The sequence below is a fragment of the Pinus tabuliformis genome, chromosome 6 (genome assembly GCF_031772625.1).
Source record: "Pinus tabuliformis cultivar Carrire ecotype Pingquan chromosome 6, CPIR1, whole genome shotgun sequence".
NCBI lineage: Eukaryota > Viridiplantae > Streptophyta > Pinopsida > Pinales > Pinaceae > Pinus > Pinus tabuliformis.
The window spans coordinates 959417198-959440732 of record NC_142292.1 but is presented as its reverse complement, the minus strand read 5'-3'; the positions used below and the strand labels follow the sequence as shown (position 1 = coordinate 959440732).

General features: G+C 39.3%; 1 protein-coding gene across 2 annotated transcripts in view; it reads left to right on the top strand.

Annotated features, from left to right (window-relative positions):
- Positions 1-23535, top strand: part of MOS14 (ARM repeat superfamily protein) — a 464252-nt gene that overhangs the window by 320410 nt on the left and 120307 nt on the right. For both annotated transcript variants that reach the window (XM_089423464.1, XM_089423460.1), the window contains exons 17-18: positions 2784-2835; positions 3017-3172. In XM_089423464.1, coding sequence (XP_089279590.1) covers positions 2784-2835; positions 3017-3172 — 208 coding nt within the window. The remainder of the gene's footprint in view (positions 1-2783; positions 2836-3016; positions 3173-23535) is intronic.

Below are 23535 nucleotides of genomic sequence, written 5' to 3'. Positions count from 1 at the left end.
AATTTCTGTCATGCGAGAAATTCTAAAAATTAAAAAAATGACCTATAGACCTAATCAAATTTTGCGAAACTTTACGAGTGATCTAGTATGGTAATATACAATGATTGTAGAAAACAAGACTCACCCAAGGCCTTGCCATCAAGCCGCACTCCGACTTTGGGGTTATATCTGGAAGAAAAAAACTCAATTAATTATTAAGAGCTAAAAAAATACCAATAATTAACCAAATAAAAAACTCCCTAGAGTGAACTCACTTGATTACAATGTCCCAAGTTTACTTAGGCCTATTATATGACTCAATTCATCATACTAGCGTCACTTTACAACATCCCCGTAGGCCTTGCATAATTTGAGTACAATAGAGAGGAAGATGAGAAGAAGAAGAAAGAGCTTAAAGGCTTTGATGATCTTTGAACTCTGATGGTACACGAACTCTCTGACATATCCTCGGACATGGAGTCTTCAATTCTTAAAGTATCCTTCAATGGTCAAGAAGAGCATCAACACCATGTTCTACATATATAGGAGAGCACAGTTCCATACCCAACAATCATCGTTTGAAATTAGGTGTAGGGCAAGGGCCTTCTACTGCTAGGGGCATGCCTGACAAACAACCCATCATCTTTTCTCGTAAAAGGGGCAGAGGACACTTATCTCAGATAGCTAGTTGGTAGTTTTGTTTGGTTTACTACATATAACTCATGATGATGAGATACATTTATATATGTGATGTTGTTTTGTATTGGTTCTCCACATTAGAGTCCTTGATTGGACAATTATTAAGGATTAACAGGATTTTGTGTCACCTTTGATGTATCATTTTTATTTGACATCCACTACATCATATATATCAGTGCTTTCTTCATATTTATGTGTCAATGTATTTATTTTAAGTTGTTGTTGTTTCGTATGTTTAAAAATCTGAAAGAAATGAACATATTTTGCATTTTTTAATGTTTTCTGCGGTTTGCCGATGTTGCTGAAAATTTGTTCTAAGGACCCTCACTGGTTTTTTATAGAAATGGGTAAGCATTCAAGCATCAACCATCTAGAATCTAGATTGTATCAATTACAAAGAAACATACAAACTTTTAAGCCTTATAATAGAAAGCAGACTATTAACTTATGGAATGAAATAGATTATCTAGCAATTGTCAACAATATAATGACCAATTAGTTATGTTTACAAAATAGGCCATCTACGGTGTACACACCAAAATATGAAGACCGAAAGGTCCAAAACAATAAATTGAGCTAGTTGCTAAGCACCTCTCTACAGAAGAAGTGTTCACCAATTGTGAAAGCACCCATGTTGCCAAATGTTGTAGCTGCGGGGTAGGACCACCATGTGTGTTCCAGCACTCTTTGACAAACAATGTTCCACCATCGCTTATATCGGGGGAGGGGGGAATTCCATGTATTTGTTGTGATTGCTAGTTCTGAGACTTTGACCCTGAATTAACATATATCTAAAAGCATAGTGTTCAGTCAAATATTTATAATTTATTGTTTTCGCGTGAGCTGCTTTAATTTTTGTTTTAACATTCAGGTATGGATTCCTTGTATTTGTTGCGACTGCTAGTTCTGAGCCTTTGACCCTGAATTAACATATACCTAAAAACAGTGTTCAGTCATATATTTATAGTCTATTGCTTTTGCGTGAGCTGCTTTGATTTTTGTTTTGACATTCATCTGTATCTTTACAACCTGCATGATGTCTTCTCCAAAACCCCATATAAGTAAAACTGGAGTGGCATGAATTGTACTTGACAAGGATTACATACATGGAAATCAAATTAAAGCTTCAAGTACATCATTTGGAAGAAGATTCTACAAGGAATTCATGAGGGGTGACTCCTCACTTCGGTGTGGGTCAATTTGTCATATTTGGTACATTTACAATGTAGTTATTTCTCTTGTATGCCTCCTGAGCTTAAAGCAAACTGAAATTGCCATGCATGGTCATATGCAGAAAACTGCTCAACAGGTGCTCACTTGAGATATGTTAACTGATGATATCTCTTTGGGTTAAAAAAATTCGTTGCTGATTTCTGATGTTGATGAACGTTTGGTCTGCCATTATATGGCATTTAGAAATCAACCTGTTATTTGTTGCAAGTGCAACGGTTAACACTGAAGTAAATTGTTGCATTGCTCCTGTCCTTTCCCACATTTTTTCAAGGTGCAATAGCTCCTGTATATGTGAACAGTCGAACATAATGCAGTGACAATTGTGTACAATATGGTTTTGTCATTTTGAACTGGCCAGGCTTTGAAAAGAGGGCTTCATAAAGCTATATGATTGACGATATTATATATCATTCAAATGCATTGTACAAGAGTGTGATGGATATTTATACAGCATAACCATTGCTAGCATATCAGAATATATCAAATTGTGTTGAAATTTAAAACCCATGAATATATCGTTGACAAGTGATGTGCAAATAGCAAGTTACATTGAACATACACACGTTCCTTATTATTTATGAATGATTGAAATAATTTTTCCTTGTAGAAAGTGCCATTGAAAAGCATTCCAACCTATAGAGCAAATATATTGAAACTGAGGGAAGCTATAAGTGTTATATTGCATGAAGCGTATTAATGGCTTATTTGAATATGTTTGTTTTTGAGCTGTTCATTTCCAAGTGTTAGCAAGTTCACTCAAAGAAAGACTGCTTGATTTGATATTCCAGTTCAATTTGAGAAATTCACACCTAACATATTAATATGTACTATGTAGGATTCAAAGTATTAATGTCTTTATTCATGTGGTGTAGGTTATGGGATTCTTATCAAAGCTTCCACCTCAGCCTCAGCTTCTTCAGACAGGTAATTGGTGAAGGAAGTTAGGCATCAGCATTGAACAATCTAGATGCAGTTTATGTTTAACAAGGCATCCACAAGTGGTGGGCTATTTCTTAAAATATGTCTGCTTGAAATTGTTGTGTCCAAGTGCTTGATGGTTATTTTATCTAACAGTCTGTAGTTTAATGCCTGGACTTTGATGCAGCTTGTTTAACCATTGGATGTTATTCAAAATGGCTGAGTGGCGCACCTAATGCATTATCATTTCTACCTGCACTAATAGAAATTTTGACAAGGGGACTGAGCACATCAGATGATTCGTCAACTGCAGCGGCAATGGCTTTACGACATGTTTGTGATGGTATGAAGTTCTTATTCTACCATCGAAACCTCTACTTTCATGTCAATTTATTTGCTGTCCAAGAGGGTTTGCATGAAGTTGGTATGCAAATAACATCATTTTGCTGCTATGATTAAATCAATAATATCAATAATATATGTATGTTGAATGCTATATTATTATTTATATATTTAGAATATGCTAAAGTCTAATGTCAATATTTATTGCATAAATCAATGTTTGTCACAAAAATAGTTTATAATACTAGTAGTATATAAAACATCAATAGACATTTTATCTAAGTAACCTGAATCACAGCCTGGGTTCACGGTGTGGGTATATATATAATGTCTTTCCCTTATATATGTAAATACTCGTCTTCTTCACTTGAAAAGAGATAGATGTGTGAGCCGACGTGTGTCCTTGGAGGAGTGCGAATAGGCTTATTTATAACCTTTCAATCATGTGAATAGGTGTGTCTCATGGGTAGGCTGACATGGCTCTTGGAGGGCCGACTTGGACTCTTGTGGAGGCAAAATCACTAATTCAAATATTCAAATTTTCCCGCTTTGATAAGGTCATGAAGAACATGCCTTATAATATTTGTTTTGAATAAATAAATAATTTCTTTTTCTTGTAAGCATGAAGAACATGCTTAAAATAAAAAAATTCTTTTACAAATACAATTTATATTTCAACATTATAAGTACAAAAGAATATTATGAAGACAGACTTGTTACCCACCAAAAGTGGGTGACGCCATAGGAGAATTTTTTTCCTATATTTGTCTTTAGCTGGCAACCAACAACCCTTGATAGCCACTAATGTAGCCGATATATTGTGCCATTTGATCTCCACTCCTTGAGCTGGTCATATGTCCCCTCACCTATTTGTCGAGAACATATGTTTGAAGGTGGGCAATCCAATCCTAAAGGTATGTTTTTCATTGTGCAATCGGCTTGTTTTTCTTTGGGCACATTGGCATGGATTATTGAGTGACTTGGAAGGAGGGGTTTTGACTGTAGTTTTGTTCCCTCACCTTAAATGGGGGTTAATGATCGATCCTAGTCCCATGGGATCTCCCCTTTTGGCTTATAGCTTTAGGAAGGGCACTTCTTGGGAAACCCTGATTTTGGTAGCATGGTCTCGTTTTCCCATTTCACATCTTTCACTCCCTTCCGCACATTACAAGCCCTATTTCATCATCTTCCCTCTCTAGGTCCACAAGGCACTGGTACATCCGCTCCCCATGGCCACATGTTTGATTTGGGCATGTAACTATTGCCTCGAAGGTTGATGTAGCTATAAAAATGTTAAAATCATATCATGGCTAGAAGAAAGAAACAAAAGAAAAGAACATCATAAAATGCAAAAGATCATTGGAACATTCAATATAACACGTCGACAAAAACCAGACATGAGCTCTATCCCTTCACCATGGCCATCACCCTGGTTTCTAGGGCCCTTGAGTGCCCCATACATCATTAAGGAACTCATGCATGTACCAACCCTTGGTGGGTGATGAATTGTCCCACCTTAAGTGGGTAATAGTTGCTACATGTCTCTCACAACATGATCTTATTTTCTAGAGCCTTGAGCAATAATAAAAAGAAAAATCATATAAGGAAAAAGACAAATAATGAAGGGTGGAAAACAAAGGTTGGGGTAGCTCATGTATCCACGATTGCTCCTCCTACATCTATACACCCAAATATGTGGACATCCCTCATTATTACCATCCTTGAACCCATGGCATTTGGTGTTGAGACCCTTGCATCCCTATCCATCTCGTTGTTATTCACATGACCCTATCAAAAGAAGGATGTACCTTGGACCTGTCTGTCCCATTAGAGGATGGGAACACCTAATAGGGTTGTTTCTTAACCACTCCTACCTAGGGAGGTAACACTATTACAAGCTTAAAGCCCCAAATTTGGAAGGGAAGCCCATTATGAAGTCTCAATGTGCCCTTGATTAACAAACTACCTTAGATGCACTAATGAATTATTGTACCTGATGATGAGGAAGCACATTGTATCTTATATATAAGTGGCAGGTGGTTTCATCATGGGTTCGACAACTTAATTGGGGCCAAGCCCACCAGAGGATCATATTGACATGCCTAGGGGATGCGTTGGGAGTCACAAGACTCCATCATGTGTTAGAGCATCATTTCATGCCATGGACACCCTCAACACCTTCAACAATTTGTTCATTGCCCCACAATATTTGCAAAATGATGCACTTGGACTAGTGTACCCTAGTTGACTTAGCATGATTATGGCAGTGGATCCAAGGCCGAGAGGAGGTTCTTCCATTCATTTCCAATGATTGCCAGACATTGGCACTCTTCATTATAATCCTGCAATCCTTGCTAGGAGGCCATTGCAAGAACAAATACAACTAGGAAAGATATACAAAGACAAGAGACTTGTAATGAAACAATAATTGAAACAATCAAGAAAGTACTTATCCTAGAGTGTGTTAGCTCACTCTTGATCTTAGTCTTCTTGGGTCCAGTTAAACTTGTTCAATTCATCAAGGAGTTAAACTTGTCTATATCAAGAATTCCACATCATCATCAACAAGTCCACATCATCATCAACAAGTCCACATCATCAAGGAGATCATATCATCATCAACAAGTCGACATCATCAAGGAGTCCATATTGTCATCGACAAGGAGTCCACATCATCAATGACTCAATGTTATCATCAAAAAGTACATATCATCATTAGGAAGTTCAGATTCTATATGTAATATTCCTAATTAGCCATGGCCAAGGTTGCACGAAACGGGGAAACGGGTATGAGTTTCCGAAACGGGAAGCGATACGAAACGTGACCTCCCCAAATTTTGGAAACGGGGAAACGCGAATATATATATATATATATATATATATATATACATTTAAGAAATATGTGCAATCATAAAGCATATATGATACATTCTAATTTATTACATTATGATAAAATTGTCAATTGTCAATGCATAAACTATAAGTATCTAAATTTACATTACATTTACGTATGAATAATCACATAATGAAAATAGAAATATCCAAAATCAGCCACGAGAAATTTCTAATTTTTTGTCTCGTGCTTGATTGGGAGTCTCCTCCTACATAGTCGAATGACCTTAGTGCTCTTGATTAAATACAAGTTTCATTCCCTAGTACCCTACATTCTCTTGATTATTGGGAGTCTCCCCTGCATAGAGGGCTTTGTTCTCTCGATTAAATACAAGTTCCATACCCTAGTACATGATAAAATTCAATGGAAACATTGCAATCCCCCCAATCCTGAAATCCTGAAAAACAGATAAGTCTGCTGGATTTTGAGTGAGATCTAAAATTCTACTTTCTCCATATGAAATCCAATGAGGGCGAAACCACTCTCAAACATCCTGAGTCATTTCATGGTAATGTTAAAAATTTAAGTAAAAGGATGAAAATGAAAAATAAAGGAGAATATCACTTTTACTTTAAGAATTTAACATTACCATGAACTGCATATCAACATTAGGGCAAAAGTTCATTTTCATAACTTTAGACAAGCATCTGGAAGCAACTAGAAGTCACTAGGCTAATGTAAGAATAGATTAGAAAAAAAAAAAATAAAAAAAAACACAAGTAAATGCTGAAACGTGGGTTGTACGGCCCTGAACGCATTTCAGGCGTACTGGCCACGTTTCAGTTTCGTGAAACGTGGCAGTACGGCCTGAAACACGTTTCAGGGCCGTACCAAACGTGTTTCAGCGTTTCGTACTCGTTTCCGTACGGAAACGCCCTCCTACCCCACGTTTCCTGCAACATAGGCCATGGCTAATTGGAATATTTGATTTTGTTCAATTTTTGCCTTCTATAGTTATTTGTAAATAAAAAGTGAGGAAGGGGGACATAACTCACTTTTAGAATAAAAAGTCACTTCCTAGTAGCACAACGTTGTGACTTAAAGGGGAGCCAAGGGGGCCAAAGGGGGACATAGAAATGGAGCCCACGCAGACACATGGAGGAATTGCGCAGGAGGGAAGAAACACATGGCAAGAGGGGAATCACGCAGGAGGAGGTGAGCCTTGGGATTGAGAGAGGCAAAGGCTATAAAATAGAGAGGAGCCCCCTCATTTTGATCATTCTTGTTATGAGCATTTGTGATAGTCATTTCGACTTAGAGCACGCTCGTTGTTTAGCTAGTCTGCAACACTGTTTAGTGTATTGAGTGTCTCCGTTCGGAGATCTCACCCTTAGCCTCGGGGGATTTCGAGTGCCTGCACGGGCAAGGTATTTCCATTGGCATTCCAGCAGTAGTTTCATTAGCATTTCAGCAGCAGTTTCATCAGCGTTTTGGAGGACTGCGCAGCGCTAAGAGCAGGATGCAGTTCTTTCTGGTAGGAGTCTGGGTTGAGGGTTTGTAGGAGGATTTGTGCTGAGAGGTAGAGCAGAGGATCAGCTCTTGCATATTGGAGAGTTTTGGCAGGAGTTTCAGGCAGTTTCTGGAGGGTTTCATTGAGTGGTAGCGCAGAGCATTGAGGGACTGCGCAGAACCCCAAGGGGGTGATTTTTCGGGGTTGGCCATTTCAGAAAAACTTTCTGGGCTTTTCTGGGTTTCTTGAGTAGAGTTCGATTCCAGAGTTTCAACCTTTTCTGAGGAGGGGAGCAGCCCCAAATCCTCATTTGATTTCTAGCAGCAGCAGTAGCACGACAGTTCTCCAGCAGCTTGGACGCAGTTCAGAGAGAGGCCATTCCTTGCTATTCTGAGTGTATTTCTTCACTTGCTTGGTGCAAGTCGAGGGGCCATCTTCTTGATCACCTCCTATACTCATTCTATTACTCAGTATAATAAAATGGCTCAACATTCTCTCTGCATTTCTTGAGTATTTGCTTATGGTTATATTGTTATATGTTGCATCATTGTTATTTGTATCTCTTGAGCATTCGCGGCTATTATACCACTTTTGTGTTCTCGTGTACTCTTAGACAGAGTCTGGAAAGGGCCAGGCAGCCTCCAGATCTCGTCCTCTTTTCAGAGGCGACATATCTGGTAAATTCCCTCCCAGTCCATCTCTGGTTGGAGTTTGCTTGTATTTGAGGAATATTCCTGGTAAGGGATATTACACTACATTATCATCAAGAAATCCACATCATAAAGAAATTTACATTATCCACAGGGTTTCTTCTTTCAAGCGATCATAATTTGGACCATAAGCCTTAGATTTTATTCTTCAAACCCTACCTAGGGATTACAAACCATAAACAATCCAATGTCAGTAATGATTAAAACAATAAAAGAAATACAAGATACTTAGTTTTTGAGATCATGACAACTCCCTCTTGATCTTTAGTCTTCTTGAATCCAATCTGCAAATCAACCTCAACATTAAGATGTGAAATCTAAGGTTCCTTTATTTAGGCGGAAGAAATCAATCCATAGGCCTTGTACTCTCATTTCCAACCCTTTTTTCTTGTCCTGAAAGGATTTTGACTCCAAACACTAATGACCAGGTTTTTCAAACCCTAACACTTATCTTCATAAATCGGGCCTTTAGGGATATGTTCAATTTTCATCCTTACACTTTCATCATTTGCAAATGTAGGGCTTTCCTTTATAGAATCAAGATATTTCAGGAATCAGGTCAAGCATTTCAAAATTTCAAACCCTAGAGTGTCCAAAGGCCATAGAATTTTCAAATTTCTCAAAGTTTGACTAGGGTCTTACAAGCCCTAGAAATTCGACACTCATAATACCTTCAGATACGAGACTATTGCACAAATTTTGGATTTTCAATATATGAGACAAATTAGTTAGGACGACTGAGGGACTCCATATCCTTCGAACAAAGGCTTCTTGATCATCATCTCATGCTTCAGTGTTGATTTTTTCATATAAATATACAGGTTTTGACTTCAAGGAGCATTTGGAACTCATTTTAATCCTTTTGAGATGACTTCAGACTTGTATCACAGTTCAGAGGGCTTCCTTTTGAAATTAGGAGTCATGAATCTTTGAAAACATAGCATTTGAATTGTATATCCTTGCAAAAGTATGTGCTGGATCAATTTATTATTTATAGATTCCAGTAGAGAGCTTCTTGGCAAGATGAGGGGTATATAGCCATGATTTTGGGCAAACATCTATTCCTCAATACATAATAGTTCCATACCACAAATCTCAAAACGGTTTGACCTTATCTATGACAATGTTGGAGATTGTAGAAGATCTTATATTCAGTCCGCAAAGAAGTGACACTGAATTACATTGTAAATTCAAATGAAATTCCATACCTTAGGGTTGAAGGCCTTGGATTTGGAACATATAGGAGTTGGCTAGATTAATGCTCTGAATTCAACTGAGATCAAAACTCCATGCTTAAGATCATAAGTATAACTGTCATTACCCTTTTGAAAAAAAAGGTTTCATTACTCAGATCAAAGCTCATTCCACGTCATAGAGATGATGAGCTTGAAGAGAGATAAGAATAAACTTAGCAGTATAGCCACCCTTCAATGCTTGATTGTTCCATGGGTCAACACAAAAATCGAAGAGACACATTTGACAGATTATATTCAAAATCTTACATGGCTTTTGAACATATATATCTTACAGGAGACATAATTTTGAATAAGGGTCGGTCGTTGACGTGGGAATGCGATCTTGATTTATGTATGGGACCTTAAAATAATCATATTATAGCACGGTGAACTTGAATGATCGGTTCAGGGACTCGAATTCATCCCAATCCACAATCTTTATCCTTCAAATACATTTCGGGAAATCAAAAGGGACTTGGACCTACCCTTTTATAAAAAAATTGGATGACACAGATTCTATATGCTTTGAGCCTTCCTCCACAGAGATATACATGAGTATATTCAAACCACTAAGATGCATAGGAGATGCAATGGAATCACATGATCATTCAAAAACCAAACTTGGATTTCTTCATACTGTTGTAATTTCTAAGTCTGACATGTTAGAAACCCTTCATGCACTTTACAGATTTATTCCTACCTACTTGTTCTGTTAATTAACAAGTTATTTACCATGTAAATACTGAAAATAAATACAAGTGCATGCTCAACATATTACAGATCATCAACTGAAGGAAACAGAAACAGGCACACAAATGACACCGTTATAGCTGTGGGAAAACTGGTGCAGCTATCTAAGGGTTTTATTATGAAGCAGTTCTTTTCTGAGTACACTGGGTGCCAAACTGGCTATCCCGACAGAGGTAAAGAAATTTGGCAGCAATACCTCTCTTCGGGAACAGGTATTTGGAAAGCCTTGCGCCACGAAATCCCTCTCTAGCACAATTTGAAGCTCAACGTCAGCCCTGTTGGCATCTACGTCAGCCTTGCTGGCCTCTGTGTCAGCTTGAAACCCTCTGCGTCAGCCTTGCTGGCCTCTGTGTCAGCTTGAAACCCTCTGCGTCAGCCTACTAAGGCTCTGCGTAGCCTCTCTGGCTCTCTGCGTCACTCTTGCAGCCTCTGTGCGGATGATGTAGGCCCTTCTAGCTCTGCACAGTCTCTGTTGCCTCTGTGTGGCGCCCTCTGGCTCTGCGTCTGCCTCTCTCTGCTCCCCGGCTCTAGTCTCTCGACACTGTCCCTGCCTCGTACTCACTGCCCTTCACTGCAACTGATCACTGATTCTATCTCTCTTAGCAAACCCTGCTCTAGAGAATAGAATGACTGATCACTCTGGTGTGTTCTCCAACTGACCCTCAAACCTCCTCTTATACTTTTCCTGTTGGTTCTTCAACGACCAAGATTAAATCTCTAATCAACGGTTAAGATTAGATTTGATTTGATCCATGACTTTTGGAACCTTCTAACCCAGTTTTATATTAATATCCAATAATATTTTATTTTTCCTAAGTTTAGACTTAGGAACTCCATTAAAAATATTAATTATTTTAATATCTCCCAAATTGGGTACAATCTGTCCAAATCATTTTTGGGTCTTGGAGATCTCATGTGCTTTAGCCTCTCCACCAATTTTCATAGCTAGAGCACTATTATACAAAAAATTAGTTAGTTATAGTTTATTAGGCACCCAAGGCACCCAAGGCAGTATATAGCCAGGGCCTCTCACAAAATGTAAACATCATCTATTCAATTATTAATAAAATATTTATCAATGGCTTTCAATTATTAAGTTCGTGTGTTTCATCTGGTATCAGAGGCGTTTCAATCCTTGACATCGACATTCACAGTATTACTGCCCGTCGTCCGTTTTCCCTGCGTTGTCCACTGCCCCGGGATTGTGCTTCCGCCCCTTTCATCTGTCCGTAGCCTCACCTGTCCACCCTCCTCCACTCACCCTGTTCCGCTGTCCACCGTCCGCTGTCTTCTTTTCCACCCAGACCACGCCACCCCAAACGCTCCGCGTGAACCTGTCTTTTTTCCACAACATATTAATTTAAATAACCCACAGAGGTTAATCAATAATAACATATATTATATATGATATATAATCTAAATATATAGATACATATCATATAGTTTAAAAACTATATGTTATATAATTAAATTAAATTAATTTAATTATTTAAAAAAAATCAAATTAAAAGTTGGCGGACAAATATACACCCCCACAAACTCGTTCAATGTCATCGATGTCAATGGCCGATTTCAGCAAAAAATTGATTGACTTGGAGAATAGGATTACTAGCCACTCCGATGATTTCAACAAAAAATTAGTCGATCTCGAGAGTAAGTTTATCGGGCATTCCAACGATATCAAGAAGCTTCAGGATACGACAAATTGGATAGAACTACAGCTTGGGCAAAACCAGATCCAATCCGAAATGAATCATAATCAGACATTAGCGTTGCTGAACACCTTGTGTGGAAGGCCGAAGGCTACACCCGAACAACTACTCCAAGATGATGGAGGTAATCAACCGCACAATTCATCAGATTCAACAAATTCATCAGATTCTCACGAAAAAGCGGAATCTCCAAAAAAATCAGCCACGCCCCATCAAGGAAATAGTAACACGACTTTTTCAAATAAGCAACTTTGGGATACATTCACCAATCAACACCCTCTTTTCACTCCACCATTAGCAACGTATCAGCGAAAGGCAAAAATCAAGATGCCCAAATTCGATGGGAACAAAAAATGCAGCGTTGCGTGGTTGAATAAAGCAGAAGAATACTTCGAGATTTACGACATCGACAATGATGACGAAAAGATTAGGCACGCTTCCATGAAAATGGAAGGAGAAGCATATAACTGGTATATGTGGTGGAAGAAGACGACAATCACCATCAGTTGGAGAAAATTTAAGGACACATTCTTTAAAAGATTCCAAGGTGTAAAGGAAGAAGAGTTTTTTTCAACACTCATCAGATTACGACAAAAAGGAAGTGTGGATGAGTACACTCGAGAATGGGAGACCTTAGCAACACGAGTACCTGGGTTATCAGAATCTCGTCTAATTCAATCATACATCTCCGGACTTAAAACTCATCTACAAGTAGAACTTGAGCTTCATGACATTACATCGATAGAAGTAGCAAGATGAAAAGCAAAAATTGCTGAAAAGAAATTTGAACAGATATTGTGGTCAAAACCAGAAAAAGTATATTCGAGACGAAGAATGCCCCAATTTGTGGATACGAATAATACAAGATATGTTCCACCACATCATTGTGAAGGTGAAAAATCTAACGTGGAAATACAACGGATAAAAGAAGGCAAATGCAAACGTTGTGTGGAGAAGTGGGAACCTAAACATAGGTGTGCAAAAGGAAAAGAATCAAAGAACCTATATAACTGTGAAGCAACTAATGATTCAAACAATGATGATTCCGACATAGAAGAAACAAAAGATGCCCTAGAATTCTCTCCAAAATTAGATGACGAAAGTATTCCGCAAGTGTCACTATCAGCTATGACATGTATATCACAACCTCAGACTCTAAAATTGAAAGGACATATAAAGAAGAACAACGTAGTGGTTCTCATTGACTCTGGTAGCACCCACAATTTTTTAGATGCAACCGTGGCAAAGAGACTCAACATTTTCTCATTTCCCTTACCGAACATGAAGGTGATGGTAGCTGATGGTAAGAAGATTGAAAAGGTAGGGAAATGCCATAAGGTTAAATTGCAGATACAAGACTTTAATTTAGAATCCCCGTTCTTCATTGTACCATTAGGAGGAGTAGATGTGGTCTTAGGGATCCAATGGCTATGAACTCTAGGCACTTATGTTGCCAACCATCAAGTACAGTTCATAAGATTTAATTGGGGAGGGCAGAGGTACAAATTATACGGATTCCAAGCACCAGAGAATCAAATCGTATCGTCATCTCAGATGATGAAGATGATTCGAAAAGGAGCACCAGCTTATGTAGTACAATGTCACCAATTAGAAATGCTATCTGCAAATATGATCAACGAAGAGTCACCAGAAACAGAAGATCTAATTCAAAAGCATGAAAAGGTATTTCAAGACTTGCCTATGAAAATGCCTCCTAACAGGGAAATTGAGCATACAATAGAAGTCAAAGCAGGGTTAGACCCCGTCAACATCAAGCCGTATCGATATCCACATCATCAAAAGACGAAAATTGAGAGATTAATCCAAGACCTTTTAAAGTGGGATAATCTCGAAAAGTAAAAGTCCGTATGCTGCTCCAGTGGTATTGATAAGGAAAAATGATGGTTCATTCAAGCTATGCATTGACTATAGAGGATTAAACAAAATAACAATTAAAAACAAATTCCCAATCCCCTTTATCGACGAAATGTTGGATGAGATACATGGCGCAAAATACTTCTCAAAATTGGACTTAAGGTCAGGCTATTACCAAATCAGAATCAGGTTGGAAGACATACCAAAAATGACGTTCCGAACACACGAAGGTCACTATGAATTTAAAGTAATGCCGTTTGGGTTAACTAATGCACCTGCAACGTTCCAAGCTACTATGAACAAATTATTTTGTCCATATCTTAGGAAGTTTGTATTAGTATTCTTTGCAAAAATTGTATATAAATTACACGGTTTTCCGAAAGTCGTTGTGAGTGATAGAGATGCCAAATTCAAGGGTAATTTTTGGAAGGAATTGTTCAACCATATAGGAACCTACCTAAATATGAGTTCCGCTTATCACCCTCAAACAGATGGACAAAGAGAGGTTGTCAATAAATGTTTGGAAGCCTACCTATGTTGTTATGCTACAGAAAACCAAAATAAGTGGGCTCAATGGTTGCATCTCGCTGAGTGGTGGTATAATTCTACTTATCATACGTCAACAAAAATGACTCCATTCCAAGGTTTGTATGGATATGGAGCCCCAAAATGGAAGGATATAGCTACCGGCCAGACAAATCTACTGTTGTTAGAAACCAACTAGAAGAAACCCAAAAAATCGTCCAAACCCTAAAAGAAAACTTGAATAATGCAAGAAACCGTATGAAGCAACAAGTAGACCGAAACAGAACCGGAAGAGAATTTGAAGTCGGAGAATGGGTATTTGTCAAGCTCTAGCCATACAAACAATTGTCATTGAAACAAAAAGGAAAAAATAAAGTGGCATTGAAGTTCTATGGACCATATCAGATCAATAAAAAGATCAGCCAAGTTGCATATAGTTTAAGCCTTTCAGAGAAAAGTCGTGTTCACAATGTCTTACATGTCTCTTGCCTTAAAAGAGCATTGGGCAACCATCGGTTAGTGCAAACAACGCTTCCATCCCTAAATGATGAAGGAAGGGTCATTTTAGATCTCCCAGAGAAAGGAAGCTTCGATCTCGTGCAATCAAGGAATACTTGATCAAGTGGAAGGACTTACAAGAAGAAGAAGCTTCTTGGGAGACTAAAGCGTTTCGTCAGGAACATCTGTCGTTACAGATGCTTTGAGGACAATGCATTCTTTTGAGAGGAAGGGAATGTTATATAAAAAACTAGTTATAGTGTATTAGGCAAAGATCATGCCCGTTCACCAAGAGGCATCCAAGGCAGTATATAGCTAGGGCCTCTCACAAAACATGAACATCATCTATTCAATTATTAATAAAATATTTATCAATGGCTTTCAAATATTAAGTTCGTGTGTTTCAAGCACATCCGATGCTACCCAAAATCAACACATACCTGTTGCCAAAAGCTTGTGTTTCCACCAAGGTTGGATTAGGTTGTGATTTTGACAGTGGTTCTTTCTTATTATTGTGCTACTTCTTTTGATACTTCGCATTTCGGGAAATTGGTTCAGATGCATGGATGACATAGAGAATGAAAGATTGTATAAGGGTTGTTGTAGGTATCCTTCATTCCACACAGAGAGGTTCACATAAACCATCCACAGAGATTGAATGCATTGATACAGGAGACGAATTTATATTGCATTCTTAGTCCAAAAAAAATACAAGGACTTAAACACTGAGTCTCAGATCCGCAAGGAAGTAGAGGATCTTAAACAAAAAATCTCAGACTAGGGTTAGGTTTAGATCTTGGATCAATACCATAGACGTTGTATCATATCCAAATAGCTTTGAATCATAGCCACAAGATTCAGATTGTACCTCAGATCTATGGATCAATGCAAAAAATCTCAGATCAATGGTTCATGGCTCCTCATATTAAAATCTTATAGCTCGGATCAGTGGAACAGACTATGGTCAAGCCACAGGGCCTTGTTCCAGTCACCAATGAATTCAGACAAATGCTTCTGGCTTAGATCAACTTACAGATCTTTAGGTCAAGCCCTTAGATCATCATGCAACTTGGACTTGACCTTGATCATATGCCTACTTCTTAAATAGGTTATACTTCAGTATATTTCAGATTACTTGCACATAGATCTAAGGCATAATAAGGCTACAAAGATAATCTATGAGAAAACTTGATCCTTCTCATATATGCAATTAGATTGATGCACAACGCAAGATACAGAGTGCTTTGCCTTACTTGCCCTACAAGCTCTTTTATGAACATGCTATAAAGGAGATTTCACCATAAACTTGGACTTAGAAGGAGAAAAATTCAAACCTTGTTGAATTTGAACATACCTTAAGGATAAATTTCAGACCTCTGTTGAATTGGACAGATCTAAGAAAACGATTTTTTTCACGGACCTTCACTTGCCTTCAAAAGACTGCTCTTTAGTGCCCCCCTAACTCTGATACAATGTTGATTTTAACTAGGGCATTGCTTAGAACAACTTCCTTGTTTTCACAACTTCAAATCATCATTAGCATTATGTAGTTACTTCTTATACAATTATAAGAAAATCATTCATAAGCATAAAAGAGCAGTAGAAAATCACAGTAGAAACATTAAGAAACCATGAGACAAAAGGCACAAAAATTAGGCCTGAGGCGAGGGCAAAACCCACAAGGGGAAAACCCATAAAATTCTTCCTAATGAGAGAGAGAGAGAGAGAGAGAGAGAGAGAGAGAGAGAGATACATTAGTACATCAAAAGTAATGATGGCAAGATAATATCCAAACCAGTAACCAAGATCATGATCAAGTGCCATGACAAAAACCAAACTCCTAAAATTTCGGCCCTCCTTGCAATTTCGCTGGAGCAAAGATGCACAATACGCTAGGATGATGCAGACATTGTGCAGAAGCAGCGAGAAAAGCGAGGCAATATTTCTGGTGTTGGATCAACTAGGATTTCCAGTGATAATGTGAGGTAATCTCACAAATCTCTCTGTCAGGTTTATTCTTTGTAACTAGAATGCCAGGAAGGCTTCCGGAGATGTATTCAGATTTTACTATTGCATAATAATAAAACCGTCAGATCTGCTACACTAGTTTTCCCGCATTAGGTTTTTCCAAGGACATTTTTCCAAAAATAACAGTGTTATTGTGTTGTATTTTCTTTCTTGCTCAGTCTCTTGTTTCTGCATATAAATTAATTAAATGAAGGTTGCAGTGTATGTATTTCAATAGGAAACTACAAATAACTTGTTCATGTAAATCTAACAAGTAGGAGAAATATCATCTGTTGCTATAGTAGGGATTCCGGTTTAGGAATTTTCACATGGTATCAGACCTGCAGGTGGAACAAGAAGAGCCATGCTAGAGAACCCAACGCTGAGTAGAAGAGGGAGATCGAAAAGTTGCAGAAGGCAACAATTCGAAACCTAGAGGGTTTGCGCAGTCCTAGCTGGAGCACTGATTTTTGAGGCAGTGTCTCTTTGAGTGAGTCGACAAAGAGGAAGGACTCCCGGTTTGGAAGTTTGTCGGGGTAGAGAGAGCAGCGCTTAAGCCTCAGCGTGAGGAGAAGCTGGTGGGACGCAAATTTTTCTGTAGGCAGTTTGCTAGGTAGAAAATCATCAGAAGAGAAAGGAGAAGCATGGTTGAGGGAATCTCTTCCTCAGAGAATTCCTAGCCAAGGAATTCGAATTCTCACGAGCTAAGCAACAACAAGAGGCAACAGTTCTACTAACTTTAGCATGGAGTGTGTAGGGTAGCCCAGTAATAGCACAAAGGAGAGAGGAGGTCATTAGACTTTCTATTTGTGGCAGAGATGGCAACCAATGGCTTGAGGGATCAGGATAGGTTGGACAGAGTATCCAACTATGTCATCTGGAGGCAAGGATGTTATTCCTTCTAGATGAGCATGCCCTCAATACATATGTCGACAGTGTGGGCGCTGTGCCCACAGATGCAAATCTGTTGAAGAAATACAAGGCCAAGATGGCGAAGGAGAAAAGAATGATCCTCGACGGAGTGAAGGTTCATGTTGTCTGTCACATCGCTAGCAGAGGGACTGCTAAGGAGATGTGGGATGCCCATATGTCGACAGTGTGGGCGCTGTGCCTACAGATGCAAATCTGTTGAAGAAATACAAGGCTAAGATGGCGAAGGAAAAAAGAATGATCCTCGACGGAGTGAAGGTTCATGTTGTCTGTCACATCGCTAGCAGAGGGACTGCTAAGGAGATGTGGGATGCCTTGTCTACGCTGTATCACGGATCTTCCGAGCAGTGAAAGGTGCACCTTGAGCAAAAACTGAGATCTACTCAGATGCAGAAGGAGGAGCCTGTGGATCCATTCCTCACAAAGCTTTAGGAGACCCATGATGAGTTATCTATTGTGGGGTATACACCTTAAGACTCAGAGTTGGTTAGGTTGGCCCTCAATTCTATCTCAGATGAATGGCAAGTCTTTGTCCAGAGTATTCTAGGCAAGGTGACTTTGCTGAATTGGGATGAGATGTGGGCAACTCTTAAGCAAGAGGAGCCGAGGAGAGGCTTGGTTAAGTGCAAGCTTGACGGAAGAAATAATAGTGGGTCGAAGACCAAGGAGGAGGAGGATAATGCAGCCCTTGCATCTAAGGGTTAGCAAGAGCAACAGAGATGTAAGAACGACATCTCAAAGATAAAGTGCTTCAGGTGTGGTGAGATGCGTCACTACGCAACTCAGTGTCCTCTCAGGAAGAAAGACAAAGATGAGAAGCACGATCTAAAGGCTGCGCCCGTGAAGATTGAGGAAGAAGAGTTCGACATGACAACTGAGATACCTCCATTAGGGAGGTGGGCTGATTTGGAGTTGTAGTTCGAAGGAGCTACAGATGGGCAGTATCTTTGAGGAGCCCACCTCTAGGATCATTCTTTGCTACAGGAGCCCAGATTAGAAGTAGCAGGATGGACTAGTATTGGATGGTGCTGAGGAGTGTTGGAGAGACAATTGTAGTAGCTAGGAGCGTCAAAAACTGAACAACACAGAGCAGAGTTTGGTAGCAATGCAGATGGCACAAAGTAGAGGTCAACAACAACGCAGTAGATTCAGAGGGTCACCACAGAGACTAGCAGTAGTCAGGCTTCAACATTCATGCGGTATCATACTAAACATAGTTAGTTCAGTAATTTGGGATGTTTTTCCGTTGCCGATGGAGTAGCAGTAACAGTTTGCAATGCAATGGCAGTGCTAGCAGCATCACAAATGTAACACTTTGGAGGGAGTTGTAGTATGGATGTAGTGTTGACAGTGGCCGTGTCAGTAGCAATATAGTTGCAGTAGGAGCGCAGTAGTTGGTGACAGCATGTCAGACATGAACAATGCAGAGAACGATGTTATGAAGTCAGGGTGATGCTTCAGTGGGAGGCATTGCTAGAGCACATCCCTCGCTAAGAGGGAGTGTTGATTTTAGGTAGCATCGGATGTGCCCTAAGTCTCAAAATTTGCAGGGAGGCTTAGACACATGCATTCTCCAATACCGAGAAAACATTTTGCGAAATTCCACCCGGAGAGAGTTTTATTAAATTAATTAATTATTTTTAATGGGGCCCTAAGACTAAACTTAGGAAATTAAAATAATTAATGGGTATTAATGTAAATTGTGGGTGTAACTTCTAGAAGAAGGCAAAGATCAAGTCAATATGATCCTAGCCATTGATTAGAATCTAATCTGGGCCGTTGATTGATCAACGAGAGGATTATAAGAGAAGACTTGATGGGCACTTGGAGAACACACTGAAAGAGTTCAGAAGATTGAATTTCTGAAGCAGAGCAGCTACTGGAGAGAGATTTGAAGTGAGCTTTTGCAATGAGGGGTAGGGATAGTATCTGAAGGGAAATCTTTCCCAGTTGGAGGATACTCAACAGAGAAGGCAAAGACAGATCCAACAGTGGTAGCATTGAGCCAGAGGGGCTAATGTAGAGCCACACAGAGGCAGCGCAAAAGCCAAGAGGGAGTCCAAAATTTGTAGAGGTAATTCGAGTTTCAAAAGTCGGGAGTTGGGGTGTGAGACTGGGAAGCAGAAATCAAATCACTTGGGCAACAAATCGACCAACGTGAGGATTGACGTTGTCCCCAGTGAGCTTGATGCTGGGTTGACACAGACACTGTGCAGAGGCAGCGAGAATAGATGGGGGCAATCTTTCTGGGGCTGGATCAACCAAGATTTCCAGTGATAGTGTGAGGTAATCTCACAAATCTCTCTGTCAGGTTTATTCTCTATAATTGGAATGTCGGGAAGGCTTCCAGAGATGTATTCAGATTTTACTACTGCATAATAATAAAACCCTCTGATCTATTGCACCGATTTTCTTGCATTGGATTTTTCCAGGGACATTTGCCGAAAAATAACAATGTTATTGTGTTGTTTTTCTTTCTTGCTCAGTCTCTTGTTTCCGCATATAAATTAATAAAGTGAGGCTGCAGTGTATGTAAATCAATATTTGCACGGCGAACAACTTGTTCATGTAAATCTAACAAGTATGAGAAATATCATTGGTTGCTGTAGTTGGGATTCTGGTTTAGGAATTTTGACATGGTCAACCTCTAGCTACAAGTCAATCAAAGGAAGACCTAAGAATGCTGAAATTATCGGCCTATGATCACCCTACAAGTCAGTCTAATGATCCTGTTCAAGTTGGCCTCATAAACTAGTTGGAAAAAGGGTATATATAAGAAGTAGCTCAGATCAATTTTAAGGCATCTGAAGCTCACAAAAAGGGAGAACAAGAAGATAATACAATACAAAAGACAAGGGCGAATACATAAAGTTTGCTCTTAATCATAATAAGTCTACTCAGATCAAAAGGGATAAGAGTATTACAAAGGTTTGAAAACAATGTATGCACAGTGAACAGAAGTTGCAGAGGTTCAAGAGCTAGTCATCACGGGGATCCGAAGTTGTAGAAGTATCTCAGGGACCTGGAAATTACAGTGAGAAATAGAGGTCTGAAAAAGTTGCAGTTACAGTGACATTGATATTGTAGAGGTTCAAAAGTTGTAGAGGTATAATAATCACAGTATAGTTGCAATGATCCAGAATATTAGTGGTATCTCAAGAGGTCTGATCTGTGTAGTAAGGAGGTGGCATCCCTTTGTTGAATTGAAAGAACTTCCTTTGGAAAATTGACTTGTAGCTAACAGGTTTGGTTATTGGGTCTTGAGTTGTCTCAATTTGATCTAAATTCTATAAGAAGGAGATTTTTTGCGTTTTCCCCAAGAAGTGGGGTTTTTGCTTTGGCATGGAGCCTTCCCTCATAGAAACCCTAACATTTGATTTTTAGGGTTTGTAGGTAGTCTAGGGTGAATGACAAAATCCTAAAATGGGTAGAATGGGATTTGAGGTTCAAACCCTAGGGTTGATGTTTTATCAAGAGAATTATGGTTTAAATTTGAAAACCCTAGGATTTCTTCTTGTCTAAGATACCATGGAAACCCTAATGTAACTAATCTATCTTCATGCTGTATATTTTACTTGGTGCTACTTGTTGATGAATGTTGGAGGTACATAATAAGAAAGATATGCTGATCTTATGCTATGAAGAGCATGGTGAATGGAGGGAATGGTAACTTGGTAATCAAGTTGGATCCTTGTGCACTCTGATAAATATAGACTCATATGAAGTCGATCTATGAGGATGTTGATGTTTAGTTGAAGAAGATTGCAATGGTGAGGTAAGTTTGATATTTGTTATTGGTTATCTTGTTAATGTGTTTTTTTTGCTACAAGGAAAGTTGTAGCAGGTATACATGATGATAGTTGAGGGAAAGTTCAACATCTAGTAACCAACATCTATGAAGATCAAGATGTGTTCATCTTGGGATTTGGAAGGGAGCAATAACCTGAAGGTCTAGAAGGGAGTTCACTTTCGTGAAAAAGGTATGATCAACATAAGTTTGGGAAGGTTCAATAAAAACCCTTCATTAATAAAGCCAAGATGAAAGTGATGTGGAAGATGGATGACTTAGAATTTGTGATCTGTGAAACCATGAAAAGAAGCATGCTTTGTACAATGAGATGCAAAGGAAAGAGGGAGCCATGCAAGCTATGAAAGACAAGTGAGAGGACTTGTGGCTGTGACTTCTCTAAGGAAGTTGGAATCTCCTCTAGGTTTGAGAGGGAGTAAAAGGAGTCTCCTTGAATAGGAGTAGGATCTATTCTCTGATTACAAAGAGAATAGGGATGTCCTCCCTGATTGAGAGGGAGTATGGTTTGACACTGGTTCTCCTTGTGTCATGTACTAGACCAGGACTAACAACCGTAAGTCTAGTGCATGCATCACAGATAGGGAGAATGATAACTTGTTTGGTTCTCCTTGTGTCAGGTACTTTGATGGATTAGGATTGATGTCCTAAGTCAAGTACATAGACATGGATAAGGAGAATGTTGGATTGGATAAGCATCTCAGACAAACATTCTAAGTCATGTAGTGTGATGGATTAGGATGGAGATCCTAAGTCACTTGGACTTGGATACACATGGTCCGTTGGCAGGATTACTCTGTGTATCCTAGGTGGAGTATGTACCATGATGAGGCGGTATGGTGTCCTATGGAATGCCTCCTAGCATTGAGCTCCAATCTTGTGAGAGAGAGAGTGTACTTATCAAGGCCTTGGGTAATATGACAATGCTGGTTATGATGAGTGATGCTTATCAATTTGGATCCCTTCTTATGAGAATATTTCAATTTGAGATGGACCTGTTGAGTCATTATGAATACCTCCCTAGTTAAGAGGGAAATAGGTTCGGCCTTCATAAATTATGATGTAAAGATGTGATATTCCCAACTAGCAAGGTTGCTAAGTGAAATATCAATTTTGGCCAATTTTGCTAATTTTTGGATAGCAACTTAGGCAAAATGGGTTGAGGGGCCCCACTTGCAATTTTGAGGTGAAAGAAGACCCCAACATAGGAAGAAGGGGAAAATCGATTTGATAGTGGATGGTGGGGGCCATTCCAAAGAGGAATACACTCCCCTTGGCTAGTACGCTTTCTTGGAAGGAAGAGATAGAGGGAAATTGATGGATGGGATCCACATTGGGAAATTGGAGGCCCAACGACTAAAATAGGAGGAGCACTCATCACTTGCTCATCTTTGATCATTTGACATTCACCTTTGGCCTGAGCTTAGAGCCAAGTCTTCATGTGCTGTTGAGGACATGAGATTTTCAAGTGAGAATCTCACCCTACCTTCGTTGAACTGCGAGTGCCAGCCCAAGGAGGTGATCTACACTACGTTTTGGGAGCTGTCCAAGAGTTTGATAAGCATTTCGTGGAGTTTCTTCAATAGTTTGGTGCAGGAAGGGAAATATGCTCCACTTAGAGAAGCTGTGTTTGGAGCTGGAGACTCATTGAGCTTTCCAGGGTTGATTGGGACAACAATTTGCTGAAGGATTGGGTTGGTAGGAGAGGGCAAACTCGTGGGGATTCGTTGGGCACAAAGTGCCATCAACAGGGACTGCATAGGCCTGCGTAGAACTAAATTCATGCCACATGTGGGAGCTAGGGGGAAGCCATTTTAGGGGCTGGTGGGAGTTGATGCTTGAGAGGGATCCCTAAAGGGAATTTGCTGGTATTAGCATCCATTTTGGAGCCCACAAATAGTGACATTTCCTGGGGAGTCTATTTACCTAGCAGTTGGATATGAGAGTAGAAGATGGGGCAAATTTCAAAGGTCT